The sequence below is a fragment of the Pezoporus occidentalis genome, unplaced genomic scaffold (genome assembly GCF_034315485.1).
Source record: "Pezoporus occidentalis ecotype Australia unplaced genomic scaffold, CSIRO_AGI_Poc_V1 ctg52, whole genome shotgun sequence".
Lineage (NCBI taxonomy): Eukaryota > Metazoa > Chordata > Aves > Psittaciformes > Psittacidae > Pezoporus > Pezoporus occidentalis.
In genome coordinates, this window is record NW_026915858.1 from 3,503,127 (window position 1) to 3,529,187 (window position 26,061).

Here is a 26,061-nt window from a genome sequence, read left to right on the forward strand (position 1 = left end):
TATAAGGAAGAAGTTCTTTACTGTAAGGGTGGTGAGGCACTGGAATGGGTTGTCCAGGGAAGTTGTGAATGCTCCATCCCTGGCAGAGTTCAAGGTGGGGTTGAACAGAGCCTTGGGTGACATGGGTTAGTGTGAGGTGTCCCTGCCTATGGCAGGGGGTTGGAACTTGATGATCTTAAGGTCCTTCCCAACCCTAACTATTCTATGATTCTATAAATATTAACTATTATTTATATAGCTCTATGACTACATATAACTATATATTTTATATATATGACTATTTAACTTGTGTATCTCCATACATTTGAATTTCAGGCAACCTTGAATTTTTGAGAAGGATGTGGCTTCACCTACATATCCCTGAATGATGTTATCTGACAAAATGCTGAAGTCAGCTTTTTGTTTGAAAACTTTTGATCCTTAGGACTTGAAACCATTCTGATAGTGCTGCATAGCACCCTGAAAACAAACTGTGTTTGAATTCTGTTACTTCTACTGTTCCTCTCTGCATTGAAATTCTTAGTGTTTAAGTCTTAGAACCCCAGTAGGGTTTAGTGGTTATTCTGTTGGGTTTGGTTTTATTTGGGGTGGGGTTTTTTGAGTTGGTTGGGGGGGGGGCGGGGGGGTGTTTTTGTTTTATTTCAGAGTGATTTTCCTTCTTTCATCCCATAAAACCTCACTTTTCTATTGTGAGTCAATAGTATCGCTTGGTAAATACAGGCTTTTTTATTGTCAGAAGGTTTTGTTTTGGAGAAAGTATGAAGTTTCCCATGAAGTTTTTCTAAGTTACATTGTTTCAAACTTGTCTTGAGCTTCCTGCTGTCTTTGTTTATATCGAGTTATTTGCTAGGACTTTTCTGGCTTTGTTCTTCAGGTGGGCAATTCCCTGAAAAAGAGGGATTAGGAGAGCTTTGTATAGAAACAGTTTCAGAGGCATAGTAAATATCTCGGTTGCTTTCTGATTGGCTCTAGTTAATAATTATAGCACTCTTTGCAGTAAGGTTACTTCTAAAGTGCATAAAAAACCAGAAAGGCTTAGGGAACGGAATGTTGAATAGCTCTGTAAAATAAAGGTCAATCTAGTTTTAAAAATACAAGACCTTTTGTTTCTACTTTGTCCCTAACATAGGAGCTGACGTGTCGGGAAGAACTTCTGACCCTCCTCCTGTCACTTCTGCCATTAGTGTGGAAAATCCCTGTCCAAGAAGAAAAAGCAATAGGTATGTTTTATCACTTACAGTATTAAGTACCTGACAAAAGTGGTTTGTATATTACTACAGAGCCTGGGATTCATGACTAGAGTAATAGTTCATTGTAATATACATCCTCTTAACACAGAATTAAGGTGTGGATTCTGCAGTGAATTTAAACACAAGTACCAATGTTGTGCCAGCATACAAGGAAGAGTGAAATTGTACAGAGAAGGTAAATGCTCTTGATCGGTGTGAAAGGCAATGTTTATATTACTGTGTAGCTGAACTTGATGGTGGTGAGGTTTTTTCTTCAGGTGACACAGGGGAGATTTGAAACGGAATGTAATATTTTTGCTAATGTTAAGTGTTTCATGCTGAGTAGAAGAATACTAATTGTTTTTGTAAAAAAAAAAAGTGATACATGCTGACACTAGAGACAGAATGAGACAGACTTTTTCTTCTGCAATCAAAGAAATGGGAAGTACAGAACTAAGCTTAAAGCCAAACAGTGGACAACTGAGTATGAAGGAAGTGTGATGTTACCAGGGAGGCAGGCCCTGAAAAACAGCGTAATACTGGATCATTATAAGAACCAGGCTGCATTCCTTAGAAAATATGATGTTCTCCGTCAGAAACGGATGTGCTGGTTGAGGAATCAAATCACAAGGATTCAACTGCCAGAAAGAGTGAATTAAAGAAATGAAAGGGATAATACAAAATAAACTGCAAAAACTGAACCATGAAATGGTGGTGATTTTTTTTTTGTTTGCTTGGCTTTTTTCTTTTGGGCTTTTACATTTGTGTGATGCATTCTTTTCACTGTTGGAGGGTAAAAAAAAAGAAAAAAGAGTATGAAGCAAATGAAGCTTCCTGTCTCAGAGTTCCTAAGGCTTTTTACCTGAAGCTCTCCCAGTGTTTTGCTGCTGTTTTTAAAATAATGCATGTTGAATGTTTTTGTTAATTTTTATAGACTTGTAGTATTTAAAATACCAGTTTGATAGCACTTACTATATAATAAACTTTCCTGCTTACTCAGCTGCATTATCCTATAAACTTGAGTGAATTAAAGGAATGCTTTGGTTATCATATGAGAGCTTAGTGACTTTTCCAGGAATAGTTTAAAATGCTCTTGTATCAATGTGTTGTGTTTTGAGGGTTTGTTTTTGTTTTTGTTTTTTTTAAATTTTTTTTGTGTCTGTAGTTTTTTTTTGGTTGGTTTTTTCTTTTTTTTTTTTTTTCTCTCCTTGCACTGAGATAAATCTACCTGTTTTGGGCAGTTTTTTTATTTCCCATTTGGGAAGTATCCTTTGTTTAAGTGCTCCTGGTTAAATTCCTGCCTCCAAAGCAGATGATGATTCTTCGTTAAACATCACAGCTATGACCTTCTGAAACAACAAAGCACCAACCACCTTGCTTGCACATGGAAGCATCTTCTCTTTCACCTGTTTGTAGCTGCTGTGTGGGCTTTAGGGGTTCTGTGGGCATGGGGGGTGTTACTGAGAGCTATCACATTTTTTCAGAATGCTGAACTTAGCGGATGGGAGCTGCTTGCATTTGTACTGTGCTGAGTGTTTCCCTGCCCAAAGCATCCAGAGACAGTCCTGTCACTACTGAAAGAATGGTGATGGATTTAATCCAAGAGCATAGAGTTGCCCACTTTTAAACAATTTATCAGCTGAGTTTGCCACTACAAATAAACTGGTAGTACTTGCATTTTATTCTTCAAAATCTTCTTGCCCATTGAATCAGATTTTAATTTTATATTTGCTGTTTTGTATTCTGTAGTTGAATTTTATTGTCTTGACTTTTGTGGGAATATTGAGCACCCTAAACGTTGTTTGCCACCTCCCTCTGCTGTTTGTGTTTGGAACAATGAATGCTGAAGTAAAGACCGATGTCTGTATATTTGAAAATCTTCGCTGTTTCTAGGTAGAGAAATTTATCTTCTCTGTTACCACTAGCACACAAACAATTTCTTCATGCAGTTTAGGAGGGCTGTGGGTAATGCACCAAGTTCCTATAGCAGCTCTGTTGCAAAGAGTGACAACGGATCATGAAGCTGAACAAGACCTTTTCTTTCTTTTTTCTGTGTTTTTTCTTCACTTCGGGTAGGGCCATTTGGCAGGGCAGACAGACTTAAAATGTATCAAACGGTATACAGGAGTAAATATCACTGGAGTAACTGTCTAAAATTGCTTCCATTGCAGTAATAGAGGAGATCTCAGTTTGTGTCCTACTGATTGGCTTTATTTTCTTAGACTTCTGTATTAGTATGTCTAACATCTAATTTTAAATTGATACAACTGGATGCCTGTGGCTATATTGTTCCTTTATAGCCTATGTGTAACAGGCAAAAAAGATTTTAACAGGTCAAAACAGGGTAAATTTAGATTAGGTATTAGGAAAAACTTATGCACTGTGAGGGTAGTGAGGCACTGGAATGGGTTACCCCAAGAATTTGTGGATGCCCCATCCTTGAGGTGTTCTGGTCCAGGTTGGATGGGCTTAGAACAACCTGGTCTAGTGGAAGGTGTCCTTCCTGCCCATGGCAGGGGGGTTGGAAGTGGATTATCTTTAAGGTTCATTCCAATCGAAACCATTCTGTGATTTTTCAGACTAAGCTTTCTTCTATTTGCTTACCAACTGTCTATTCATCTACCCTGATAACATCTTTTCTGAAGGGAATAGCTTTGCCTACAAAAAAAGCTTTAGGGAACCCTTTAGCGGATTTTTAACCCTGGTTAGAAAATGAACTCATTTGTCTCTGCTTTAAAAATAGTCAGTATGGTTCTTAAACATAGATTGCCGTTGACATTTTTTTAATACTGAAAATGTCAGATATAGGTATATACAAAATGATGGCCTACTAAGATATGAATGCTTCATATTTTTAAGCTGGGAGTGTTAAACTGTAAAATTAAGTAAATTATTTGCATAGTATTCTTGAATGTTCCTTTAATGTTCCTTATCTTTCTGTTTCAACAGACTTTAATATACCTTTTACAGTAGACATATGCCTGACCAAAGAGAATAATTCAAGTTCTGTGAAATCTACTCAGGAAAAGCTAGGCTTGGATGGAAGCACTCGTTCATCTCTTCAGCCGTCTGTAAAACCGAATCTTCGGTCTCGAAAAAGCGGGCGCCTGCGCAAAACCACCCATCGTTACTCTGTGCGTGATGCACGGAGATCTCAGCTGTCCACTTCAGATTCAGAAGGCAATTCTGATGACAAGACTACTGTAATCAGGAAACACAGACGCTCCCAATTACTGCAGCCTTTTTTAACACATCCAGTTAGGGACAGCTACCTTGCAGGTAGAAGTGATGGCCTATCTGCAGAAGCAGTACCAAATTCTCATCCTGATGCCCCTAATATAGAAAATTCCAGCAAAATTATTCCATCACATGAGCTAAACCAGGAGACTTTGAGTGAGCCAGCTGCAGGAATTGCTGGGAGCAACACGGATAACTCTCCTTTTGACTTATGCCATGTCTTACTGTCTCTCCTAGAGAAAGTGTGCAAATTTGATATTGCTTTGAATCACAGTTCTGCTCTCTTGGCTAGTGTGGTGCCCACATTGACTGAGTTCTTATCAGGATTTGGAGACTGTTGCAATGTAAGTAGTAACACAGAAAATGAGGTAGTTTCTGTAGGGTGGACAGAAGAACCTGTAGCTCTTATCCAAAGGATGCTTTTTCGAACAGTGCTGCATCTGATATCTTTAGACATTAGCAATACAGAAACCATGCCAGACAACTTACGAAGAAATTTAACAGAGTTGCTTAAAGCAGCATTAAAAATCAGAATTTCTGTGGAAAAGCAACCGGATCTTTTTGTTCCAGGATACAAGAAAACACTACAACAGCCAGTTCAGGATGACTACATCTTTTCTAGGTACCATCACAGAGCCTTGCTTCTACCTGAGGTTATAGAAGGGGTCTTGCAGATTTTGATATGCTGCCTACAAAGTGCAGCCTCCAATCCATTCTACTTTAGTCAAGCTATAGATCTGGTTCACGAGTTCATACAGCACCAGGGATTTAAGCTGTTTGAAGTAGCAGTCCTTCAGATGGAATGGCTATGTATGAAGAATGAAGGAGTAACCGGGGAAGCCTCAGAACATTTGAAAGTCCTAATCAACAGCATCATGAAAATAATCAGCACTGTCAAAAAAGTAAAATCGGAGCAGCTCCATCAATCGATGTGTACAAGAAAGCGGCACAGACGATGCGAGTACTCTCACTTCATGCATCACCACAGAGATCTCTCTGGGCTCTCTGTATCCACTTTTAAAACCCAAGCATCCAAAACCCCCTTTGAAACTGCTGATGGTGAAATTCAGTATCCTGACAGATGCTGTTGCATTGCTGTTTGTGCACATCAGTGTTTGCACTTGTTGCAACAAGTTTCTTTGAGCAGTACCAGTGTGCAGATTCTCTTGGGTGTACATAATGTAGGAATATGTTGTTGTATGGATCCAAAGTCTGTGATTGTCCCATTGCTTCATGCTTCCAAGTTACCAACACTAAAAAACTTTCAACAGCACATATTGAATATCCTTAACAAGTTCATATTGGATCAGCTAGGTGGAGCAGAAGTTCCGCACAAAATTATACAGGCATCATGCAATATATGTACTGTGGACTGTGATCAACTTGCTCAGTTGGAAGATGCCTTGCAGGGCAACTGTGGTGATCCTGGTCCAGCATCTAGTTCCTCATGCAGAGTTCAGGGAATTCTGCCTAGCACTGGATCTGAAGATGTGTTGCTGAGATGGCATGCACTGGAGGCTTATCAGGACATTCTTTTTGAAGAAGACAAACTACGTGGCATGCAGATTGCAAGCCATATTTGCCACTTAATTCAAAAGGGAAATGCAGTGGTCCAATGGAAACTATATAACTGTGTTTATAATCCTGTGCTACAGAGAGGAGTACAGTTAGCTTGCCATGCTCAACAACTTGGACTAACTACAGTTGATAAACACACGTGCATTTACCATAGCCAGTGTTTGCCTTCTGAAGTACTTCAGATTTATTTGCAGATGCTCCCTGTGTTACTTAAATCCAGGTTGGTTGATCTTCTAATTACGTACAGAACTTTGTATATTTGTTACTGATCAGAAGTTTTATTTGGACAGTAGGCAGCACTTGGGTATTGCGTCAGTGATAGCAACAAGGTAAATGCTTGAATAACATAAGGTGTAATCCTAGATTCACAGACCATAGACAGTGAGCTCTATACTGATGAGTTATGATCTTTTAACAAGCCAAAGTGTGTAGAAACAAGTAAAAAACTTTGTCCAATGTGACATGCTCTTAGCCTTTTTATTCTTCATGCTAAAGTGAGTCAGGAATGTTGAACAGATTGGCATGTCACTTTTCTGTGGGAATTAGACTACTTAGGTTTTTGTTTCCCTTTTCCTTGCAGAATGGTCTTCATGGAAACCACCTTTCAAAAACAAGGCTTGAGAGGTTTACTTGTCTTGAAATAACTGTTTCCTAACTTGAAAAATCCTGCCCATTTAAACGTGGAAAAAAAACCCAACAAAACAAAAAAAACCAACCCAAAACAGAACACCTCTCCCACCCACAAAAAAACCCACCAAAAAAAAACCCACCCAAACCAACAAAACCACCCCCAAGCTTTCTTCCAAGGCATGAAATAGAAACTTTGCTGTTTATTGTTGAATTGATGTAGTTGTTTAATATAGTAGCTCCAAGTTTATTCAGAATATGAATGAGTCCTGTTGTGCAGAAAAGATTCTGACTTATTCTACTGGAGTCCTGGTAAACTGAAGTGAATTTAGTAGGGTTATCTGAGACAATTCCAAAGAACAGACTGGTATTCCAGTCCATGTAAAGGATTGTCTAATACATTTTATACTTCTATCCTAACAAAATTTCTCAGAAGCTGTTATTATTTTTTGAAAATGCATGTAGTGGCAAAGAGGTAAGAGAAGTAAAGTTTAGATTTTAACAAGTTTAATATATGCTATTTATTTCCTGCTGGCTTAAAGATGGGAATATAAAAGTAAACGATTCATTTGATTCTAGAGTGTGTAACCTGGTTATAGTAAAAGTTGACCCTGTGGGAAGGAGATGGGAGGGAATGGAAGGTGGATGTCTACATGCAAACATAGTACCCTAAGAAGCTTGTAGATCCTTACCCCAGATTCTGAATTAACTCAATGTGATAGGAAGAAGGGAAAATATACTTGGAAACAAATATACTGAAAGGTGGTTTTTTTAACATTGGACAGTGTAAAAACTGCACAAGAAGTTGTGCTTGAAGGGTATTCCTAAATTCTTTCTGAAATACATCATCCATGCAACTAATAGACAGCTAATAAAATGTCTTAAGTCTTCAAGATGTTTGAGAAGGAATCTCTACTTTCTGGTGAAGTCATAGAACTGAAGGAGATTTACTAGCTCCAATTGCTAATAAAAAGGTAGGGGAGGTACCACTAAAGAGCAAATGTCATAATTAAAGTTCATTAAATATCTTTTAATATTTTGAATATCCTACATCTTTTGTGCTCTACATTTCAGAGATTTATTTCCTACTCTGTATCTTACAAAAATTGAATTTTCTCCTACCAGATGAATGATGCTTACTTGGGATTCTAGAGTACTACAAACAAGTTCCTTTTCTCTTTAATGTATATTTATAAGCTATAAATTACTGTAAACATGATCAGTCTTTGGTGTTACTTAGGTATGTAGAACAGAGGGTAATTTTTGGTTGTGTCATCTGAACTACATGAATTTGTGGTTGATTTATATATATATATATATATAAGGTAATTCTTGTGCTTTCTCTTGCAGGGTTATTAGAGACTTGTTTCTGAGTTCTAATGGAGTGAATCAAATGATTGAGTTAAATTACTTAGATGCTTTGAGAAGCCATTCTTTGAAAGTGTTAGAGACTTTGATACTCTGCCTTGGTGATCAGCAGAAAGACCAAGCAATGGCAGAGCTGGAAGGTCTGAACAGTGAACAAGAATCTACATCTGTCTTGCCTGCTTCTCTTTGTAGCCAGCATGCTGTTTCCGAAGTTCCTCAAAGCCTGAGCAAGTTTTACGCTGGCTTGAAAGAGGCTTACCCAAAAAAGAAGAAGTTTGTGAGCCAAGACGTTCACGTCAACACAATAAATCTCTTCCTCTGTGTTGCTTTTTTATGTGTAAGTAAAGAAGCAGATGGTGATCTGGATTCAGCTAATGACTCCGAAGATACGTCGGGATATGATAGTACAGCTAGTGAGCCATTAGGCCAAAAATTACCGTATCTGTCACTGGAAAGCCTCACTTTGCCTTCTCTGGAACATATTCACAGGGCTGCAGATATTTGGTCCATGTGTCGTTGCATCTATTTGTATAGTTCAGTTTTCCAGAGACAATTCCATAGACTTGGAGGCTTTGAAGCATGCCATAGATTACTAATTCTTATAATTCGGGAACTTGCGAAAAATAAGGAAACGGAGCAAGAAAAGAGGGAGAGAGTATTGAGTGAAAGCAACAAAAATTCACATGGGAGTCCTCGTGGCAAGCTTCTCAGCAAGGATGACTCTCAGCTGGCTAAAAGCAGAGAGGTGACACAATTGAAGGTCGATAGTTCTGACAGTCTTGGTTGTGCAGAACAGCTGGTGCCTGAATGCATCTCCTGCGATGGCTCTTTGAGTAGGGGACACACTTCAGTTGCTTCAGTTGCCGATCTTGAAGGGATAAAGACTTCTGTAAGAGAAGAGGCTGAGTGGGCACTTCAAGGTATCAGACTTCTAGAAGCTCTGCTGACAATCTGCCTACACAGTGCAAGTGCCATGCAGCAGAAGATGGAAGTGGAGTTTTTTCACCAGGTACTGTGAAACTTCCCTTAGCTTACTTTACTTGTGTGTTACATACGATAATATTTTATCAGTGACTTAGTCAGAGTTGTTTGAGAGCTGAAGAAACGTTATGCTCTTATTATGGTACCAATTTTTTTTGTGTATTACTGAAAGCATGCAGTTAAATGATGTGCTTAGTAGTTAGCAGTAGTGGTCAGCAGGCATGAAAGATGGGAGTGGGTTGATGAACAAACTGGCCATTGTGATTTCTGAGGCAGCATCTTCCCACATGTTAACCTGTCACTTCTTGTACGTGGTGAGATGCTGGTAAGGATCCTTTACGCCTTTGCTTGTTCTCCAGCATTATGTTTGTCCTTTGCTCTTTTGGGTTGGATCCCTGGTCATGCCAATTCCCTGCTCCTTGGGGATAGGAGAGAGCTTTCTGGAGTGGTAGATTGATCCAGGCTGGATGAGTTTTTCACTTCGCTTGCGTTTTCTTCCTGAAATGGTCCTGACTAGAGGAAGGGATGCCTTCCTCTGACCATAAAGGCACTAGTGGATGTCAGCAATTCTGAATTTCTGGCTGACTCTATCTGCATGTTTTTTCTGGTCAGCTACAGTCTGCTTTTTCTGTTTTCCCCTGTGTAGTCCATTTGTCCAGTCTTGCATTCTCTGATGGCTATCTGGGCTGATGGGCTTTGAAGAGTGGGAGAGATTTGGTTTTTTTTGAAAGAGTATTCAGTGGAGAATGTGTGACACAGGGGCAGTGAAGGAGAGCTGTGTAGGCAAGACATGAGCATTATACACACTGACCCACATGTCGTGTTTTTGGTGGTAGTTCTGAGCAAAGCATGGTGCTTGAGAAAGAGGGCACAGGGACTGAAAGGACATCTGAAAAAAACAAAGCCTTACAGGTGAACTAATTCAGTGTACCACAAAGTTGTTAATTCGCAGAAGACACCTTCACTGGAATTTAGTGTCTTCATTGCTGTCTTGAATTGTACTTGGCAGTTTATTACAAAAGCAGAAGGTATTAGGTACAGAAGAGAACGGGAAACTGGAATTCTGTCTGGGCCACTTGTAATTTTTGTGGACTTGGACATGTTACCATCTGTCTTGCTAACTGCTGGTAATGTTGTGGTGTGGTTTGAATGCATTGTATACTTGAAAGAGATGTTTGGTTTTGAAACAGTGCTTTCCCTTGCAGTGTTTGGGAAATGGCATGTTGGCAGGCTTTTCTCAGTGTGCAGGTTGCTTAACCAGCTAAATCTCTGTCCTGACCAACAGGATGAATCTTCCTTATTGCAAGAGACTGGATGAAGTCTAATGGTTTTGGGCAAGAACTGGGATTAGTGTAGGTGGAACAGGAAGCTTTTAAATGGAAGTGCTAGACCATTTCTGTTAGCCAAACCAGAATAACATGAATCAAAATGTTTGTCTCCCCTAAAATGCAGAATCCCTGTGTGGATGATATCTTACATCAAATAAGAGAGCAACTTGCTCTATCAAAAGTGGTAGAAACTGACTTGGCAAAGCCTCTGTTTGATTCACTGCTTCGTGTTGCGTTGGGTACTTTTTCTGCTGATCTGGATCATTCTGAAGAAAAAGTGGAAAAGGTATGAAACACCGAGTGATGGAATTGTAAGCATTGCAAGGTTTGCTCAGTCAGATTTATGCTTGGTTCTATTTTTAAAATCAAGAGGACATGTTTAAGTGCAGTTACTGTGGAAGATTAATTCTCTGATTCTCTGTATAGGCATGTAAGTTGAATGCTGGTTATTGATATGGTCCCCACATTTACTGCTCAGAAATAAGTCATGCCCCAAAAAGGAGCAAGCTGTGTTACACTTCATGGACATACCTGAAACCTCATGTTCTCTTCACTCTTTCATTCAATGACAGTGTGGCAAACTTTCAAAGGGAGAGCTTCAGCCAGATTTTGACTGACCTTAGTGTTGCAGACCTATCTTCACCTTAGAATGAATGCCAAGATGTATGTTTATGGTGATAGTGATGTTGGAAACAATTATTCTTAATGCATTGGCCATCTGCTTACCAAAGCTTTGGTCAGGTAGTTAGGAAGAAAAATCCATCTCTACAGAACCAATTTTTTAATGTAAGAATGACATATTCTTAGAAAGTATCTCAAGTTCCTTGAAAAGATGTGATTAATTTGTTTCTTTTGCCACCGGGCTTGCAGAAAATAAGCATCTGGAAGGTTCTAAATTACTTCTTTTTCTGACCAAAGACAGTGAATGTGCTTGATATGTTATACAGAGCCATTACACTGAAAAGGAGCCCGTGCCACAACCTGGAGATATTTCTGAAGAAACTGAAGAGTCACAGTGCTGTAGTCTTAAACTTTTTGCTGAAGAGGAAGGATATGAAGCAGATAGTGAAAGTAACCCTGATGACAGCAAAACCAGGAATGAAGGTAAATGGCAACTTTTCTGAATATACAAAGTAGTCTTTATGACATACCAAAGCTTTCTTGTCTTTTGAGATGCAGAGAATTAGGGTGAGCATCAGATCTTTTACAGAAATAGTTTATTTTACTTCTAGTAAGATGCAGTTGCACATGAAGAGACTGTGAATATTCTTACTGAATGTTACAGAACTGTTCTATCTTGGTTGTCTTTGTGTGTGCAGCTCTTACTCTAAAGGCATGTTACTCAAACATCCTTTTGTGGTCTGGAAGCAGTTTCCTAGTTTTCTCCAGAGATGCTTATCATTGGTTTGTCTCCAAATCAGTTCTCAGATTTTTTGTTTAATATTATAACAAACTAGTAAACAATAGATTAGTCTAATGATGTTGTAGAAAACTGGGTTGGAAGGGATCTCAAGGATCATCTGGTCTAACCTTTCTTGGCAAAAGCATGGTCTGGACAAGGTGAGCCAACGCCCTGTCCTGTTAAATCTTGAATGCCCGATGTTGGGGAATCCAACATTTCCCTGGGAGGTTATTCCAGTGGCTGATTATTTGCATTGTGAAAAATTCAATCTGGTGGCCAGTTGGAATTTCCCCAGAAATAACTTGTGACCCTTGCCCCTTGTCTCCCTCGTAAGAATGAAGTCTCAGTCTTCTCTGTAGCCACTCTTTAAATACTGGAACATGGTGCTAAGGCTGAAGAAAACCATTTCTCTCAGTTTTTCCGTACATGGCAGGCTTCCTAACCCTTTGGTCATCTTTGTGGCCCTTACCTGGACTTTGTCCAGCCTCTCTACATCCCCTTTGGGTAGCGGGAAGTAAGACTGAGCACAGTATTCCAGGTGTGGCTCGGCAAGTGCTGGGTAGAGTGCATGGGATAATGACGTCTTTATCTCTGCTAGTGATGCCCTTGCTGATGCAGCCCAGCATCCTGTTGGCTTCCTTTGCTGCAGCTGCACACTGTTCACTCATACTGAGCTTGTTGTCTACCAGGACAACAGCACTGGTCCCACTATTGATCCCTGGTGGACCCCACTAGTGACAGGTCTCCAGTTTAAAAAGGAGCCATTCACCACCCTCTGGGTGCAGCCAGTTCCCCACCCACCACACAGATCGCTTGTCTAGACCATAATGCATCAGTTTCTCTAGGAGGAAGCTGTGGGAAACTGTATCAAAAGCCTTGGAGAAATCCAGGTACACCACGTCCAGGGCTTGCCCCACATCAGCTGAGCAGGTTACTTTGTTATAGAAGGCGATGAGGTTTGCCAAGCATGGTTTGCCCCTGTTGAATCTGTGCTGGCTTTTCCCAGTCACGCAGCTTCATTTGGCTTGTGATAGCCCCCTTGTGATGGAATATATCTCTTTATATTCATTCAGCAACTGATGTGCACATCTCTATGTATTCTGTTTGTAATTAATTTTGAACATGAATTTGCTTTAATGTTTTCCTTTCAGCTGAACACCTGGGTGCTTCTGTTCATTGTATGAGGTCAGCCCGAGCAGTAACAGCCTTTAATAGAACTGCATTCAAGTGTTGCTGTTTACCTGTGTGACTAGGCTCTGCCAACAGATACACAGAACTGTAAAAGCATTTCTGAATTAAGAATTTAACCTGAACTATTTCCATTTGCATGTAACCTATGTCTGTCGCAAATAATTAAGTAACATGTTTTGAGGTGTCTCCAAGATTTAAGGCTTAACTGTTGGGTTTTTTTGACTGTCATGCAGATATTGTGTCATGTGCCATCATAAGCATTTTCTCAGTCAAATAACAGCTGCTTCCCTTGACCTTTTAACAGAAGTCATTTAAATTTATCTCCTTTCTTGGCAGGCTTAGAGTTCTGTATAGAAGCTTGAAGCTCTATTACAATGATTTTACTGTCATGCTTCATGAACTGCATATTTCATCATTACTATGTGTCCACTTCAGAAGAAATGAAGGCACATAGTTTAAGAGCATGTAATGGGAGAGACTGTGTCCTTGCCCTTCTATATGATAGGAAAACTTGAAGCAGAATAAAAGATTATACTGACTTGTGAAAACTGCCTAAGCTAGTGACTGGTTTCGGTTTGTATCTATGAGAAGGCTGGAGAAAATATGTCCTTGGATGTTCTGCTTAAATCATGCAAACTGTATTCAGCTGAGTAAGTTTCAGTAAAACAAGTGTTTTCTTTCAGGAGCAGACACAAAGGCAAAACCAGGGTATACTGGTCCTTCAGGTTATTTTGATGACCTAGCTGAAAACATCAATCAAGGACATTTAATGTATCCTGAAATCTGCATGTTGGAATTAAACTTGCTTTCAGCTGGTAATGCAAGTTTAGACGTGCTTGCTCATGTATTCCAAAGCTGCCTGAAAATCATCACTCAGAAGGAAAGAAATGCCACTCTACTTCTAGAACAGGTAAAATGTTAAACAAAGACAGTAGCTTAGCAGTTGTATATCTTATTTTCTTCAGTTTTGAAGCAATAGTATATCTAATAGAGTGGTCTCAGAAATATTAGACCTAGAAAACTTGAGTTTTACAGTTGCCTTGTTTTATCAAGCTTGTTCAATCACTGGAGCTATAGGTAGAGAACTAATGACAGGCCATTGAAAAAATGAAAAAGAACCCCAAGCCTTAAGTGCTTGTTTTTTATAATCATATGACTAAGAAACAAAGTGCTTCACAGCTTAAATTAGAAGCAGGAAAGGAAAACATTTTAGCACTCCAATTCTATGTGTGAATTGTTAACTTTAAATCACTAGCACATATGTTTCTTTTTTTCTGAACTTCTACACATGAAAATACTTAATTCAATATAACCTCATTTTCATTGTTTTTCAATATTATTTAGAAAGAGCAGTCCATCAAACTTACCAGTTTAGGGATTTTAATTATCTTCAGTGATTTTTTCAAATTGCCTTTATCTAAGACACACTTGTGAAGGATGTGCCTAACTACGCAATGTAATATATATAAATAATGTACAAGTAATTTCTTGTAATTACTCTTTAAAGCTATCTTGCATAAAAAGGTTAGGGAAAGGCTGAATTTGCTTTCAGTATGGCATCACTATATAACAATGTGCTGTGTTTTGTTACAACCTGTTAAATCCCCTAATTCTGTTATGATGGAGTAGACAAGGAAGATCATAGAATCAATCGTAGAGTAGTTTCAGTTGGAAGAGACCTTTCAAAGTCATCTTGCCCAAACCCCCTGCAATGAGCAGGGACATCTTCAAATAGATGAGTTCTCAGTTGCTGGATTGATAATGGTTTAAATGCTTCTTTCTAGAATAACTTGGATTTCAAAGTGTGCCTTCTGAAACTGAACTGTACAGAACATGAATGAATGTTCATTAGAAAATATGAAAAGTATTTCCATAATTTAGAGTAACTGGTGTGTTATTTAAATCAAGATCAATAAGACAAGAATTGATTGAAAGAAATTGTTTTTCTTCTTTGGGCTGGTGTATGTTCTTTGGATATCAATTTTCCCTGTAATTTTTTAACAGGGAGCTGTTAAACATCTTTTGGGAGGATTTCTGAACATACTGACACAAACAGAATCTACTTTTCATGGTAAGTTCAAGGTCTAAGTAATATCATTTTCTGTAAGTGAAGATATGCACAAATTTTTAGTTCATAGTGCAAAGGTGAAGTTAACAAAGCAAATTCATTGGCATGTGTGAACTTACGCAGCTGCTTCTTTAACTTGTAACTAACATTTCATTTATGAGTAAATACAAGGTTATTTCTGAGCTAGTGGAAATCTGTTGTTTAAACACCTGCCTGCAGATCTGAAAATTATAGTTGATATAAGAAGCCCTAGGGTGACAGTGTTAACTGCTATTTTTCTGGGCAATGTTTGTTGTTTTACTGATTGTATCTGACTCCATCACAAGCTAAGTTCTTATTTCAAATTTCTTTGTAACACAGGTCTTGGTGATGCCTTGAGTTTTATTTCTAATTGGAAAACAGCTAGCTAAGCCAAGAATGTGGAAGCAAATTAAATGCTTGCCCTAAAGTAGCCTAACACATGATGAAGTTGCTCCACAGTGTGAGATGATGTAAACCTATCCTAGGACTCTGATCCCTGGCTTTGTGGAGAGAGCCTTTCCAATGGGATGCTAGGTTCCGAGACTTGCAGGCTCTTCTTTGCAAACCTAGGAGCCAGACTTGATGTAGCCATCTAGTTTCATTCAATGAAATTTTAAATGATAGTGCAGGAAGCACTGTTGGATCTCCGGAATTCATCTCATTGTCACTGCTTCCTGAATTTGAAATGTTTTCACAAAATACCCAAACTCATACTAATCTCTCCTCATAATAGCATGGAATAGGAATTTTTAAGGCTTTGAAAAATTGTTTTCAGTAATATTATTTTGTCTCCTTATTTTTAGCGTGTCAGATGGTGCTGGTAGACCTATTAGTTTCCTTGATGAGTTCACAGACATGTTCGGAAGAGCTAACTCTTCTTCTAAGGATATTTTTGGAGAAGACACCTTGTACGGTAAGTATGAAGTTGCACGTAGCAAAATTTGGAGGCTTAATGAGAAAAATGGAGCAAAAGAAATGCTTTAGGAAATAAGGAGACTAATAACAACATTCTGACAGATCAGAACAAGTAAAATGTGGTTGTTGAAATAATTTATCCTACAAACATGGAAAGGAAATAGAAGATAAGAGACAGTTCTGAAGTCCTGGGAGCTCCCTTCACAAGAAAATAAGATTCCTGTTGAAAAGACTGGCACTGTGGGTCTGAATGACAGAACACTGTAATACTGTGCAATTTTAAGTCATTTCTTTGAAGTTGTAAAGCATCTTGGTATTTCAGGAATGCTTCAGCTGCAAGAATTACCTTCAACAGTGTCTTAAGTTGGTTTGTGTAACACTGGAAACTACTGCTTGGTGGGGTATACTGCTGAAATACAAAGTGTTGTTTGTGTGGGAGCCTGTAGGGAGGGGAAAAAAAGAAGGTGGAAGGAATAAAAAGAAATACGGTGGAGTCTGAAATAGTAGCAAGCAAGGAGACACAGGTCAAGTTTTCAAAGGTACCTTGCAATAATTGGCTAAGTAACTAGAGAAACTTCTTGGCTTAAGGGCTCATCTGGTTTTATTACCAATTATACAATAACAAAAGTGATGGCCTGTGTGTGCATTGTTAACCGGCCTCAAACACAGGGTAAAAAGTGTGGTCTTTTGTTGAGGTATAAGCTAATCTATTAGCACGTAAATATGAGATGAGATTGTGCAATGACCACCTGCTGTGGTTCAGCTGATTTCTGAGCATGGTAACTTGAAGATGAATCTGCCCTGACTAAATTCCCCAGATTGTCGGGCTGTAGTCAGTTGAAGTTATTACTCGATGCTTTGTAAATGTATGTCAGTTTGGATATGGACGTCCACTCTGGGAAAACATAAATCCATGTTTATGAGTGGCGTTCTGTTTAGTTAGATGACACTTTCTGATTGTTTCTTTCTAATTTGTTTGGTTTATTTCTTCCAGGAGATACTACTCAAGGGTGTGTTAAAGATTATAGAAACCCATATTTATATGAATCCATTACAGTACCTTGCCTTCCCTTTGCTACATGGCACTAATTTGAGTAGTAGTTCTTCACAAAAATCTGCTAGCAATTCCACCAGCAAAACTGCTGGAGTATTAAAAAGAGCAAAACTTTCACAGAGTAAAAGAGAAGCAGATGGTGAAAATTTGAGTCATCAGCTGCTTTCTTCTTGGCATGTAGCCCCAATTCACTTGCCTTTAGTTGGGCAAAACTGTTGGCCACACATGTCTGAAGGCTTCAGTGCCTCACTGTGGTTTTGTCTGGAGTCTGCTCACGAAACAGAAAACTCAGCAGAAAAGGGGAAAAAAATGAAGAGAAGAAGCAGGCCAGTAGCTGTAAGAGAGAGCAGCTTTGACAGCGCAGGTGAGGATATAGTACTTCTTGCTTCTATTTAAGTAGTGCTGGAGGATTCTGGTTACAAGTATTGCTAATCAATATGTCATATGCAAAAGGTTGAATTTTTTTCTTATGATGGATATTAGACAGGTGTGGTATTCTTTCTAAATTTTTTCTTTGAGTAATGTATCATATACTTAAAAATGAAACATTTCCAGCCTTAGCCCATAAATTAGATTCTTCTTTCTTAGAGATTTAGTTTTCTCATTGAATCTGTAGCTTCAGTAAAATGTCTTTATGCTATTTCATGTTAAGATGAAGAAAGTATTAAATGCTGCAGCGAAAGTTCATGGGAAAAGACTGTTCTCAAGTTTATTTGGTCTCGTGCTGATGAAGCAAGTGGCTTTTGTGTTCTTAAATAGCAAGATAGTAAAACTTTGTGAGTTAGGATTTAAATATTGAACTCGGCTAAAAGATGCTCTGAATCCATTAAGTCAGAGCCTGAGGCTGACTTAGTATAAATCCTCTTATTTGCCTTGTGTGTGTGCGCCATTTTAAATATTAATAATTGTACAGCATTTCTCTGTCTCTACTTTTGTAGAGACTAACCTGCTCTCAAACTCTTCTGAGCAGACTCTTTTGGATTATAATTTGTGGGAGGAAAAAATACTTCAGTTACTTAATGCCTCCCAACACTTGGGATAACTTTGGCTGTGCTCCCCACCCACCCACAACTATATTTGAACAAAAGAAAGGAAAACCTAACTCTGAATCTTGGAATTCACCAGAGCTGCTTTTGTTAGAACTGTGCTTTTGCTTGGTAAAATGAAAACATTAAATTTTAGACCAGACTTCAAGGGTAGTGTGATTTGTGAAGAAAAATCTAAAGATTTCTTGGTGCACACTGAGACTGCCAGTTCAACATAGGAAAGTAATATGGTATGGCATGTCTAAAGCATCATTGTGTTGGAATGTATTCATGCTTAGTGGATTTACATGATTACAAAAACATCTTAAGTGCTGAGTTAATATCAAGCTCTTCTGTTTAGGTTTCCAAAAAACCTAGACCTCTGAAGAGAATAATGCATAATATTTCTTGAAAAAAAAAAAACCAACAAAACAAAAGGAAAACACAAACCTAAAACAAAACAAAAAGCCCCACAAAAAAAACAAACAAACAACCCACAAAAAAAACCAACCCCCCAAAAAATCCAACTGAACAAAACCCAATTCTCTGCAGTACATGAACTACTTCTTTTCACACTTGATAGTTGGTAGGACAGGCATTGTTGTATTGTATTGTAATTGTGTATAAACATGTTTCTATTTCTAGAAGACACGAAGTCCACAGGAATGGAATACCTGAGCCTTGGAGATAAACTTGTTGAAGATGGCTGTATTCATATAATCTCACTGGGTTCAAAAGCACTGATGATACAAGTCTGGGCAGACTTGAATACAGGAGCATTCATATTTCGGTATGGTGTATTAATCCAAAAACAGTCTTGTGAACATATGCATTGTTATTTCCAGTAGCAGCTTGTTACAGAAAATACTGATGGAGCATAGAGAACTAATTTCTATGGTAGAGATACCTTGCACAGTGATGTCAACATCAAGTAAGTTTATTGCATACAGATCTACAGGTTTATTTGCTTAGTCTCTGCTCTTGCATGTTTGATGTAATCATATAGATAATTGACCCAAGTAAGATGCAAGATCAGTCATAAACAATGCAATGCAAGGTAGAAATTCACTTATAAATGAAATGGCACAATAAATATCTGAATATAAGCAGAAAGGTTCCATAGCTGTAGGTTTTCACACCTCAATTGTGGATGTGGAAATTGCTGTTGTTTAATACTTACCATAACAATCTTGGGTTTAATCTTCTGAACACATTTTAGCCCTAATTTAGTTCTCATAAGTGATATAACCTTAAAATCGGTCTAAAGCTGCAGTTTTGGAACACTTTATTTTGCAATGTGCAAAGCACTTGCATTTTTTCCAGTAAACTGAATTTATCTTGTCTGTAAAATAGAGATATCTTAAATGCAAGCAGAACTATGCAAACAAGTTCAATTTGAAACCACATTGTGAGGACTTCCCTACTTACGCTTACCACTCTAAATACAGCGTTGTGGTAAACATTATCTGTGAAAGTTAAGGAATGCAATCTCAAGTAACTGAGGCCAAAAATTGCAGATTTGGAGTTTAAACTGTAAACTTGAAAACAAATACACTGTTTTTCCTTTTCTGTTGTTTTGATAGTATGTGCATGGATCCAAATGATGAGATGAAAGCTGGTCTGCTGGCACAGGCTGAATCTCCAGAGAACATCTTCCTTGTGGGCAGGTGGCAGCATTTGGCAATAACATATCTGCAGCAGCCAGAAGGCAAGAAAAATATCCATGGAAAGCTGTTGCTGTGGATTTCTGGTCAGAGGTAAAGTATACATTAGTTGTATCTAGATATTTGTCATCTTTGAGGTGTTCCCTGGTAGCCAAACATCTGTTCTATTTTGGTGCAAACTGAAGTCATGGTTCAGTAGCCTTCTGGGGGTAGGAGAGAGATGTCTTATGCTATTAGGAAGTCCCTAGAAATATCCAGAATTGTCTTGATTGCCTGGAGAATCTTGAGTTCACACCATGAATCTCTGCAGACATCAGTGTTTTGGCTCATCATGAGGAAGTGAAAGAGGCAGGTACCACAGAATCTTAAGATCCAAAAAACAATGGCATGAAGTTAGTAGGAGGCATAATGTCTCCAGTTAAATTAAGAATCTGAACTAAGGAGGTATAGTTCATGTACTGGCGATGTTATTCTAAATAGGAATGAAAAGAGATGGGGAGAAGGTAGGTGGTCATTTTGAGAGAGATGGACAGGGGAGAAGTTTCACAAAATATTTCAGATGAGATCTGAACTGGCAGTGCCAGGTACTGCTGTTTCCACTGGAAACTTCAGGTCCACACTGCTAAATGTGGTACCTGATGCTAGGTTGAGTGGGCCTATGCCTGCATGAAGTATTCATTCGTTGGAGAAAAAGGAATTTATTTAGTATCACAGTTTTCATCCATTCTTCCTGAAGTCCAAACTATGAAGGCTTCCTTTGTGTCCTGAATATGAAGCAGGTAGCCAAAATGCTAGGCTGTAGAGCAGTTAGATGTAGCACAAAATTTCTTTACTACTCCACTAGAATTTGGTCAGTAAACAAATAACATTATAAAGACATCTCTCAAATCTCGGAAGAAATGTTGCCGAGTTTTTCTTTCTGCAGGTAAACCTGGATTTGTAAAGTATGATACCTGTTTTCACTTTATTCTTGAAACTGTGTAGAGTTAATTTTTCAGCATCTTGATTTCCTCCCCCTCATTGTTCAGTCTGTGCATGCTTATATGCAGTAAAGTCCAAAAATGAAGGTATAGAGGAAACTAAAAGTTCTACAATGTTCTGGACATGTTCAGTTAATGAGGCCCATCTAGATAGTTAGTTGCCAGTTTGCTAATATTTAGGCTCTTCCAGGAAGCTTCAGATGACCTTTACAGTACAATTGGTCTGTTTATGTAAATGCACATAAGGTTAATTGCTTGCTTTCTGAAAGCATCAGACTTATTGCCTATGGCTCTACAGCACACAAGCTCTGACAACATTCCCTGGTTGAGGATGTTGGGAACAACCGCCTAATCCTCAACATGATACTTTTCAGCATATGTGAACCACAGTGTTCATGATGTGCATTAGCATACTCAAAGGCTTATGACTTCTTGGGAATTCTTGAAAATTTGTCTTATTTTAGAAGTGTGTATACTGTTATAAACAGTTTCTTCTTTGAGGTCAAAGGGAAGCAGGAAGGAATTTCAGATCTAGGAAATCTTGTGTATATGGCAGCCCTGGCTGGGACTCTGTTCTGTGCAGTATTTGAGTACATGCATCATTATGTAAGTAAGTTTTAAGGTGCCTTGATGTTGAAGATGGCTTTAGTAATGTATCATTAACAACATGGCTTCTTATCTACTAAATAAAAAAAGTACTTTAAGCTTAAGGTGGATACTTCATCAATTTTGATCACTTCTTAATATTTAATCTTGTTTCTTTGTATGTATTTTTAGAAAATGTGAGATTAATTTAGATTATGCACTACCAAGGAAATCAAGTTTATCAGCTGACAGTAATAAAACATTTTGTATGATTGGCCACTGTACATCGTCTCAAGAAGATTTGCTTCGATTGTCGGGTAGATGGGATCTTGGAAATCTGCTTCTATTTAACGGTACTTTTGTATGCTTTTTACTTGAGTAAGTTTTCATTCCCTCTTCCCCCTCCAAGAACGAAGGCTTCATTTAATATTTTTTTTAATATGCCAAGCTTCTGCAATAAAAACAACAATACAGTTTTTGCCAGCATAATTTATCAGGGAGGCAGTTGGCAAATGTTTGTGTTGGTTACTTTGTAGTGTGTACTTCTGACACTGTTCTCTTGCTTCCTTTTTAGTGTTGTAATTGGCATTGCAGTTACTTCTATTTCTTTAAATAATATCTTGAGGTAGTGGTTGGAGAAATAGTGGTACCTGCTCTGCTTTTTTGTCTTAAAGCACTCAGTCTCTCCCAGGTGGAAACACTTCAATTCTAAACTACTAGCTGTCTGTAATCTTGCTACACTTTGAAAACTGAGGAGGTTTGGATAGATGACTTCTCAGTTTTAAAAAGTGTAAGTGACTATTCAGAGCTGTTCATCTTCAGTTCATGCAGATCATTTTCCTGACTTGGTTTCAGTGCCTTTGCCAGTGAGATCTGGCATGTGATGTGTCCAAAGTCACTGATCTACAGTAGCTAATAGTGAGCACTAGACTGTACTGATTGTTTTTTGTCAGCAGGGCCTACAAAAACCAAACAGTGATCTTCCTTGTAAAGTCTCTTATGCAGTCTAATAGCCAATGTATGAATTTTGCTTTATTGCATACTGAAGAGTTAACAGCTTCTTTTCTGGATTTTAGGTGCAAAGATTGGACCAGAGGAAGCATTTTACTTATACACATGTGGGCCAGACTTCACATCTGTAATGCCTTGTAAACATGGCAAAACATCGACTGATTGCTCTAAATATATAAGTAAAGAAATTCTACAATGTGAACAAATTAAGGAGCTCTTCATGGCAAAAAAGGAAGTGGATGTTGGGCCTTTGATTGTAGGTTTTTACTTAGAAATGGTTCTTAATCTCTCAGAACTGATTAAGAAACTGGAAACATGCTTCCTGCTGTCTCCCAAAGGGCTTCACTTTCTCAAAGCAAGCAGGAGGAAATCCACTTCTCATTAAAAACACTGCAGGGTTCTTCCCACTTATTTCAATGGGAGTTGAATTCTACATGGGGTGGCCATTTCATCTTGCTTTAGGTTGGATTCTGACAATTTGTAGATGTTCCAGCGTCTATGAAATTGCATACTTAATCTATGAGATAAGAAAGCACCTTCAAATGCCCTAGGATGAATATATAGCTCTTTTCTCCATTAGTGCAAAATTAGCCCAGGACAGCTTAGTTAACCTTTTAACATTTAAACTGAGAGGGGAGGAGAGAGGAGGATTTAGCTGGCTTTAAATGGAAGCAAAAGACTTAATACCAACTCTCTGAGGGTTTTGAGGGAATAAGTTTACATCAAGTTTGGCTGGAAAGTAATTTTCTAGCTGGCATATCTTAGTTTTTCCTATTTCCTGACTGAAACAGCCATAGCAGATGCAGATGTAAATATAGTTATGCTAGAAAAAGAATAAAATACAACTTCTATAATAAAATTAATACTAATTTATATTAATGAACATGCTGTATCTGGTGAATTGTCTTCATGCTTTGGTAATTCCTGCTGTATGAATTGTTTCCACTAGAGGGATTTTTCTGATTTTGTTCTACAGCAGCTCTGTAGCTGCAGGCAAAGGGTCATTCTGTGTTGGATGTGATCCTGGTAAAGAACAGTACTAATTTTTTAATAGCTTAAGAAGGAATGAGTAAAAACCTAGCAAATCAGTCATGCAACTTTTAAGCTTATTTTGCCTTATAGAACACCAAATAACCAGAGAGAACTATGCTCAAGTGATGAATTAATCTCTACACTTCTGTATAGAATGCAAGTGCCTTAAATGTAATAATTTTGTTTTAAATAACCTTCCAAATGTGATCATTTTACATTTTATGTGACAATGAGTTTTACACAGGAGCTTTGGTTCTGATCTAAGTCTCATCATCAGTGATGGAACTTCTATTGAAATCATCTCATGGCAAACCTGATTAAAGGATAGACTTAAACCAAAAAAATTGAAGATTTTTTTTTTAATAGATAACTTTCTATTTTGGACTCACCACTTTAGGAAGGGAAAAACAATTTGCCCAGTACCTCTGTGTGCTCAAATTCTTTAGAATTTGTCATTAAGTTTTCTTCTGCAAAGTAGTTGTAATTCTTGAGGGAGTAAAAGGGGGATCCCTGGTGAAATTTTTTTAGTCTTTTCTCTACTTGCAGTGCTGTAACTATTGCTAAAATATGCTAAAATTTAGGAATCCTGTTGCATTTCGGTGCACGCGCATCCACATAGAACTGAAGAGCACACTAATGATAAAATAGAAATGAACTGCCAAGGTTGCTACTGCTTGCTGTTTGGTGGCTTTTGTGTGTGGCTTTTGGTGGTTTCAGGGGTAGTGGTTTTAGTTTCTGTGGTTTTGCATTAAACTTTCTTGAAAAGCTTATAAAATTCTCTTGTTTCAGGAGAGTCTTGCTGTTGTTTATGCCACATGCTGCCCTGGTCAGTACACCATATATGAACCTGTTATTAGACTAAAAGGCCAAGTGAAAACTGTACCTTCTCAGAGACCTTTCAGTTTAAAAGAAGTTCAGAGCAATGTATTGGACTCTCATCACCTGAAAATACTTCAGCCTGTTGAATATAAAACTCTTCAGGGTATACTACATGAGATTGGAGGAACTGGTGCATTTATTTTCCTCTTTGCTAGGGTAAGGGGATGGAGAAGGGGGTGCATGTCTGTATTCTCCCAGATAAGCTTCCTTGGATCTTGGGTAGCAAGTCACATATTCTAGCTGCCTTGCTTTAATCTGCATATGATCATTTTTTCATACAGAAAATTAATGGAAAATACCTGTGGCATAACACAGGTTGTTTTTAATCTGGAAACTTAATTAATTAATTATGTAATGGTTTTTATAATATTACTAGTATGTAGTATGTGGTGTTACATTCTGATTTAGAGATGAGGTTTCTAAATGTCAAAAGAGTTTAAGAGTGTAGAACTGATAATATTTTTCAGAAGCGCTTAAATTCATTGCACATCTTTGGCATTTGAAACAGAATATTCACAATGCAAGTATGAATAAATGTAAAACTACACAGTGTGCAGAGCTCTGTTTTTATCTAATAGAGTTTTTCAAGATAGCTCTTCAGCCATGTTCAAAGACTTATCCTGTTTAAGAAAAAATGTAATTTCAGAAATTTGGAGGCTGTGAGCCTTAACTTAGTTATTACTTAATTGTAGTAGCTGAGGCTAATACTTGTGCTAGGAGTCTCTTAAGTACTACAGTTAATTCGAAATATTAATGTAGGCCTAAAACATCTTAGTTTTGTGTGCCTCTGGCAATGGTAGTGTTCTGAAAGTTGTGTGGGGAGTAACCAATACACATTAGACTAGAGGCACTTGCGCTTTCAGGCTTCTGGTTATGAAGCCACTGCCTGCTGTAATTTTAACATCCATACTGAAATATTAGGAGAAAATCCTTATTCATGTTACTGTGTTATGTAAATGTATGTGAAGTGCTACAGATCTTGCTGTAGACTGCATCAGTAAAGCAAGTAAATGATAGATCAGTTTCCAGCCAGTGCAGGTGCGCATGTACCTAAGCGCAGCAGAATTAATAGGTATGTACTTTTCCAGGGCAAACAACAGAGTTTATTCTTACAAGTGATTATGTATTTCATGAGCTTGTGACTTTATAGCATAGCAAAAATTCTAAATTTTACTTAGAACAAATTCTTTTTTAAAAAAGGGATTCTTATAATGGGACCTGTTTTCTTAGCAGATCAGAATTTACCACAGCAGGAATTATCACTTGATGTAATAATATGTGAATGTACACGCATAAGCTAAAAATGAAGGTTATGTACATAACCTCAAAGTCTCCAAAACAGACTTAATCCAGAAGTTATGATTTAAGGCTGCAATTAAGTATTTTTAAGGCTCTTTTTTCTAAGTGTTTATCATTTAAACTATTTGACAAAATTTGTCTTTTCAGGTTGTAGAGATTAGCAGCTGTGAAGAGACTCAAGCTTTAGCACTGCAACTTATACTGTCTTTAACAAAATATAATCAACAGAGAATACAAGAGATGGACAATTGTAATGGCTATTCTATGATTCATCGCGTGTTGATCAAACCAAAATGCATTGTTGGATTTTGCATGCTGAAGGTAGAGTGCTCTTTAAATCTGATATTTTGGTCAGTGTTAGCACAAATTTAGAAACTTCTGTGAGTTTCATTCTACATTTGAAACTGTCTTCACAAAGGCAGATCAGTGATTTGGAGCAAGTTTGGCATAGGAGAACTAGTAACTCCTGATAGGTAAGGGAAGAAAAAAGAAGTATTGGGAGATCCTGATTTCAGAAGAAATGGGAAGGATGCAGCTGACAGCAAGATTTTTGAGCAAGCTTAAACTTGAAAGCAATTAATAAAAAT

General features: G+C 38.0%; 1 protein-coding gene across 9 annotated transcripts in view; it reads left to right on the top strand.

The window, feature by feature from the left end:
* The window catches only part of LYST (lysosomal trafficking regulator), an 81,858-nt gene that overhangs the window by 17,752 nt on the left and 38,045 nt on the right, over nt 1-26,061 (top strand). For 7 of the 9 annotated variants that reach the window (XM_062637412.1, XM_062637416.1, XM_062637415.1 and 4 more), the window contains exons 4-19: nt 1,130-1,220; nt 1,339-1,425; nt 4,179-6,264; nt 8,022-9,048; nt 10,473-10,634; nt 11,296-11,452; nt 13,625-13,851; nt 14,946-15,012; nt 15,834-15,943; nt 16,940-17,363; nt 18,670-18,814; nt 19,608-19,781; nt 21,446-21,606; nt 22,330-22,520; nt 24,086-24,331; nt 25,622-25,795. In XM_062637412.1, coding sequence (XP_062493396.1) covers nt 1,130-1,220; nt 1,339-1,425; nt 4,179-6,264; nt 8,022-9,048; nt 10,473-10,634; nt 11,296-11,452; nt 13,625-13,851; nt 14,946-15,012; nt 15,834-15,943; nt 16,940-17,363; nt 18,670-18,814; nt 19,608-19,781; nt 21,446-21,606; nt 22,330-22,520; nt 24,086-24,331; nt 25,622-25,795 — 5,529 coding nt within the window. The remainder of the gene's footprint in view (nt 1-1,129; nt 1,221-1,338; nt 1,426-4,178; nt 6,265-8,021; nt 9,049-10,472; nt 10,635-11,295; nt 11,453-13,624; nt 13,852-14,945; nt 15,013-15,833; nt 15,944-16,939; nt 17,364-18,669; nt 18,815-19,607; nt 19,782-21,445; nt 21,607-22,329; nt 22,521-24,085; nt 24,332-25,621; nt 25,796-26,061) is intronic. The other 2 variants (XM_062637417.1, XM_062637419.1) reach the window with 1 other exon arrangement.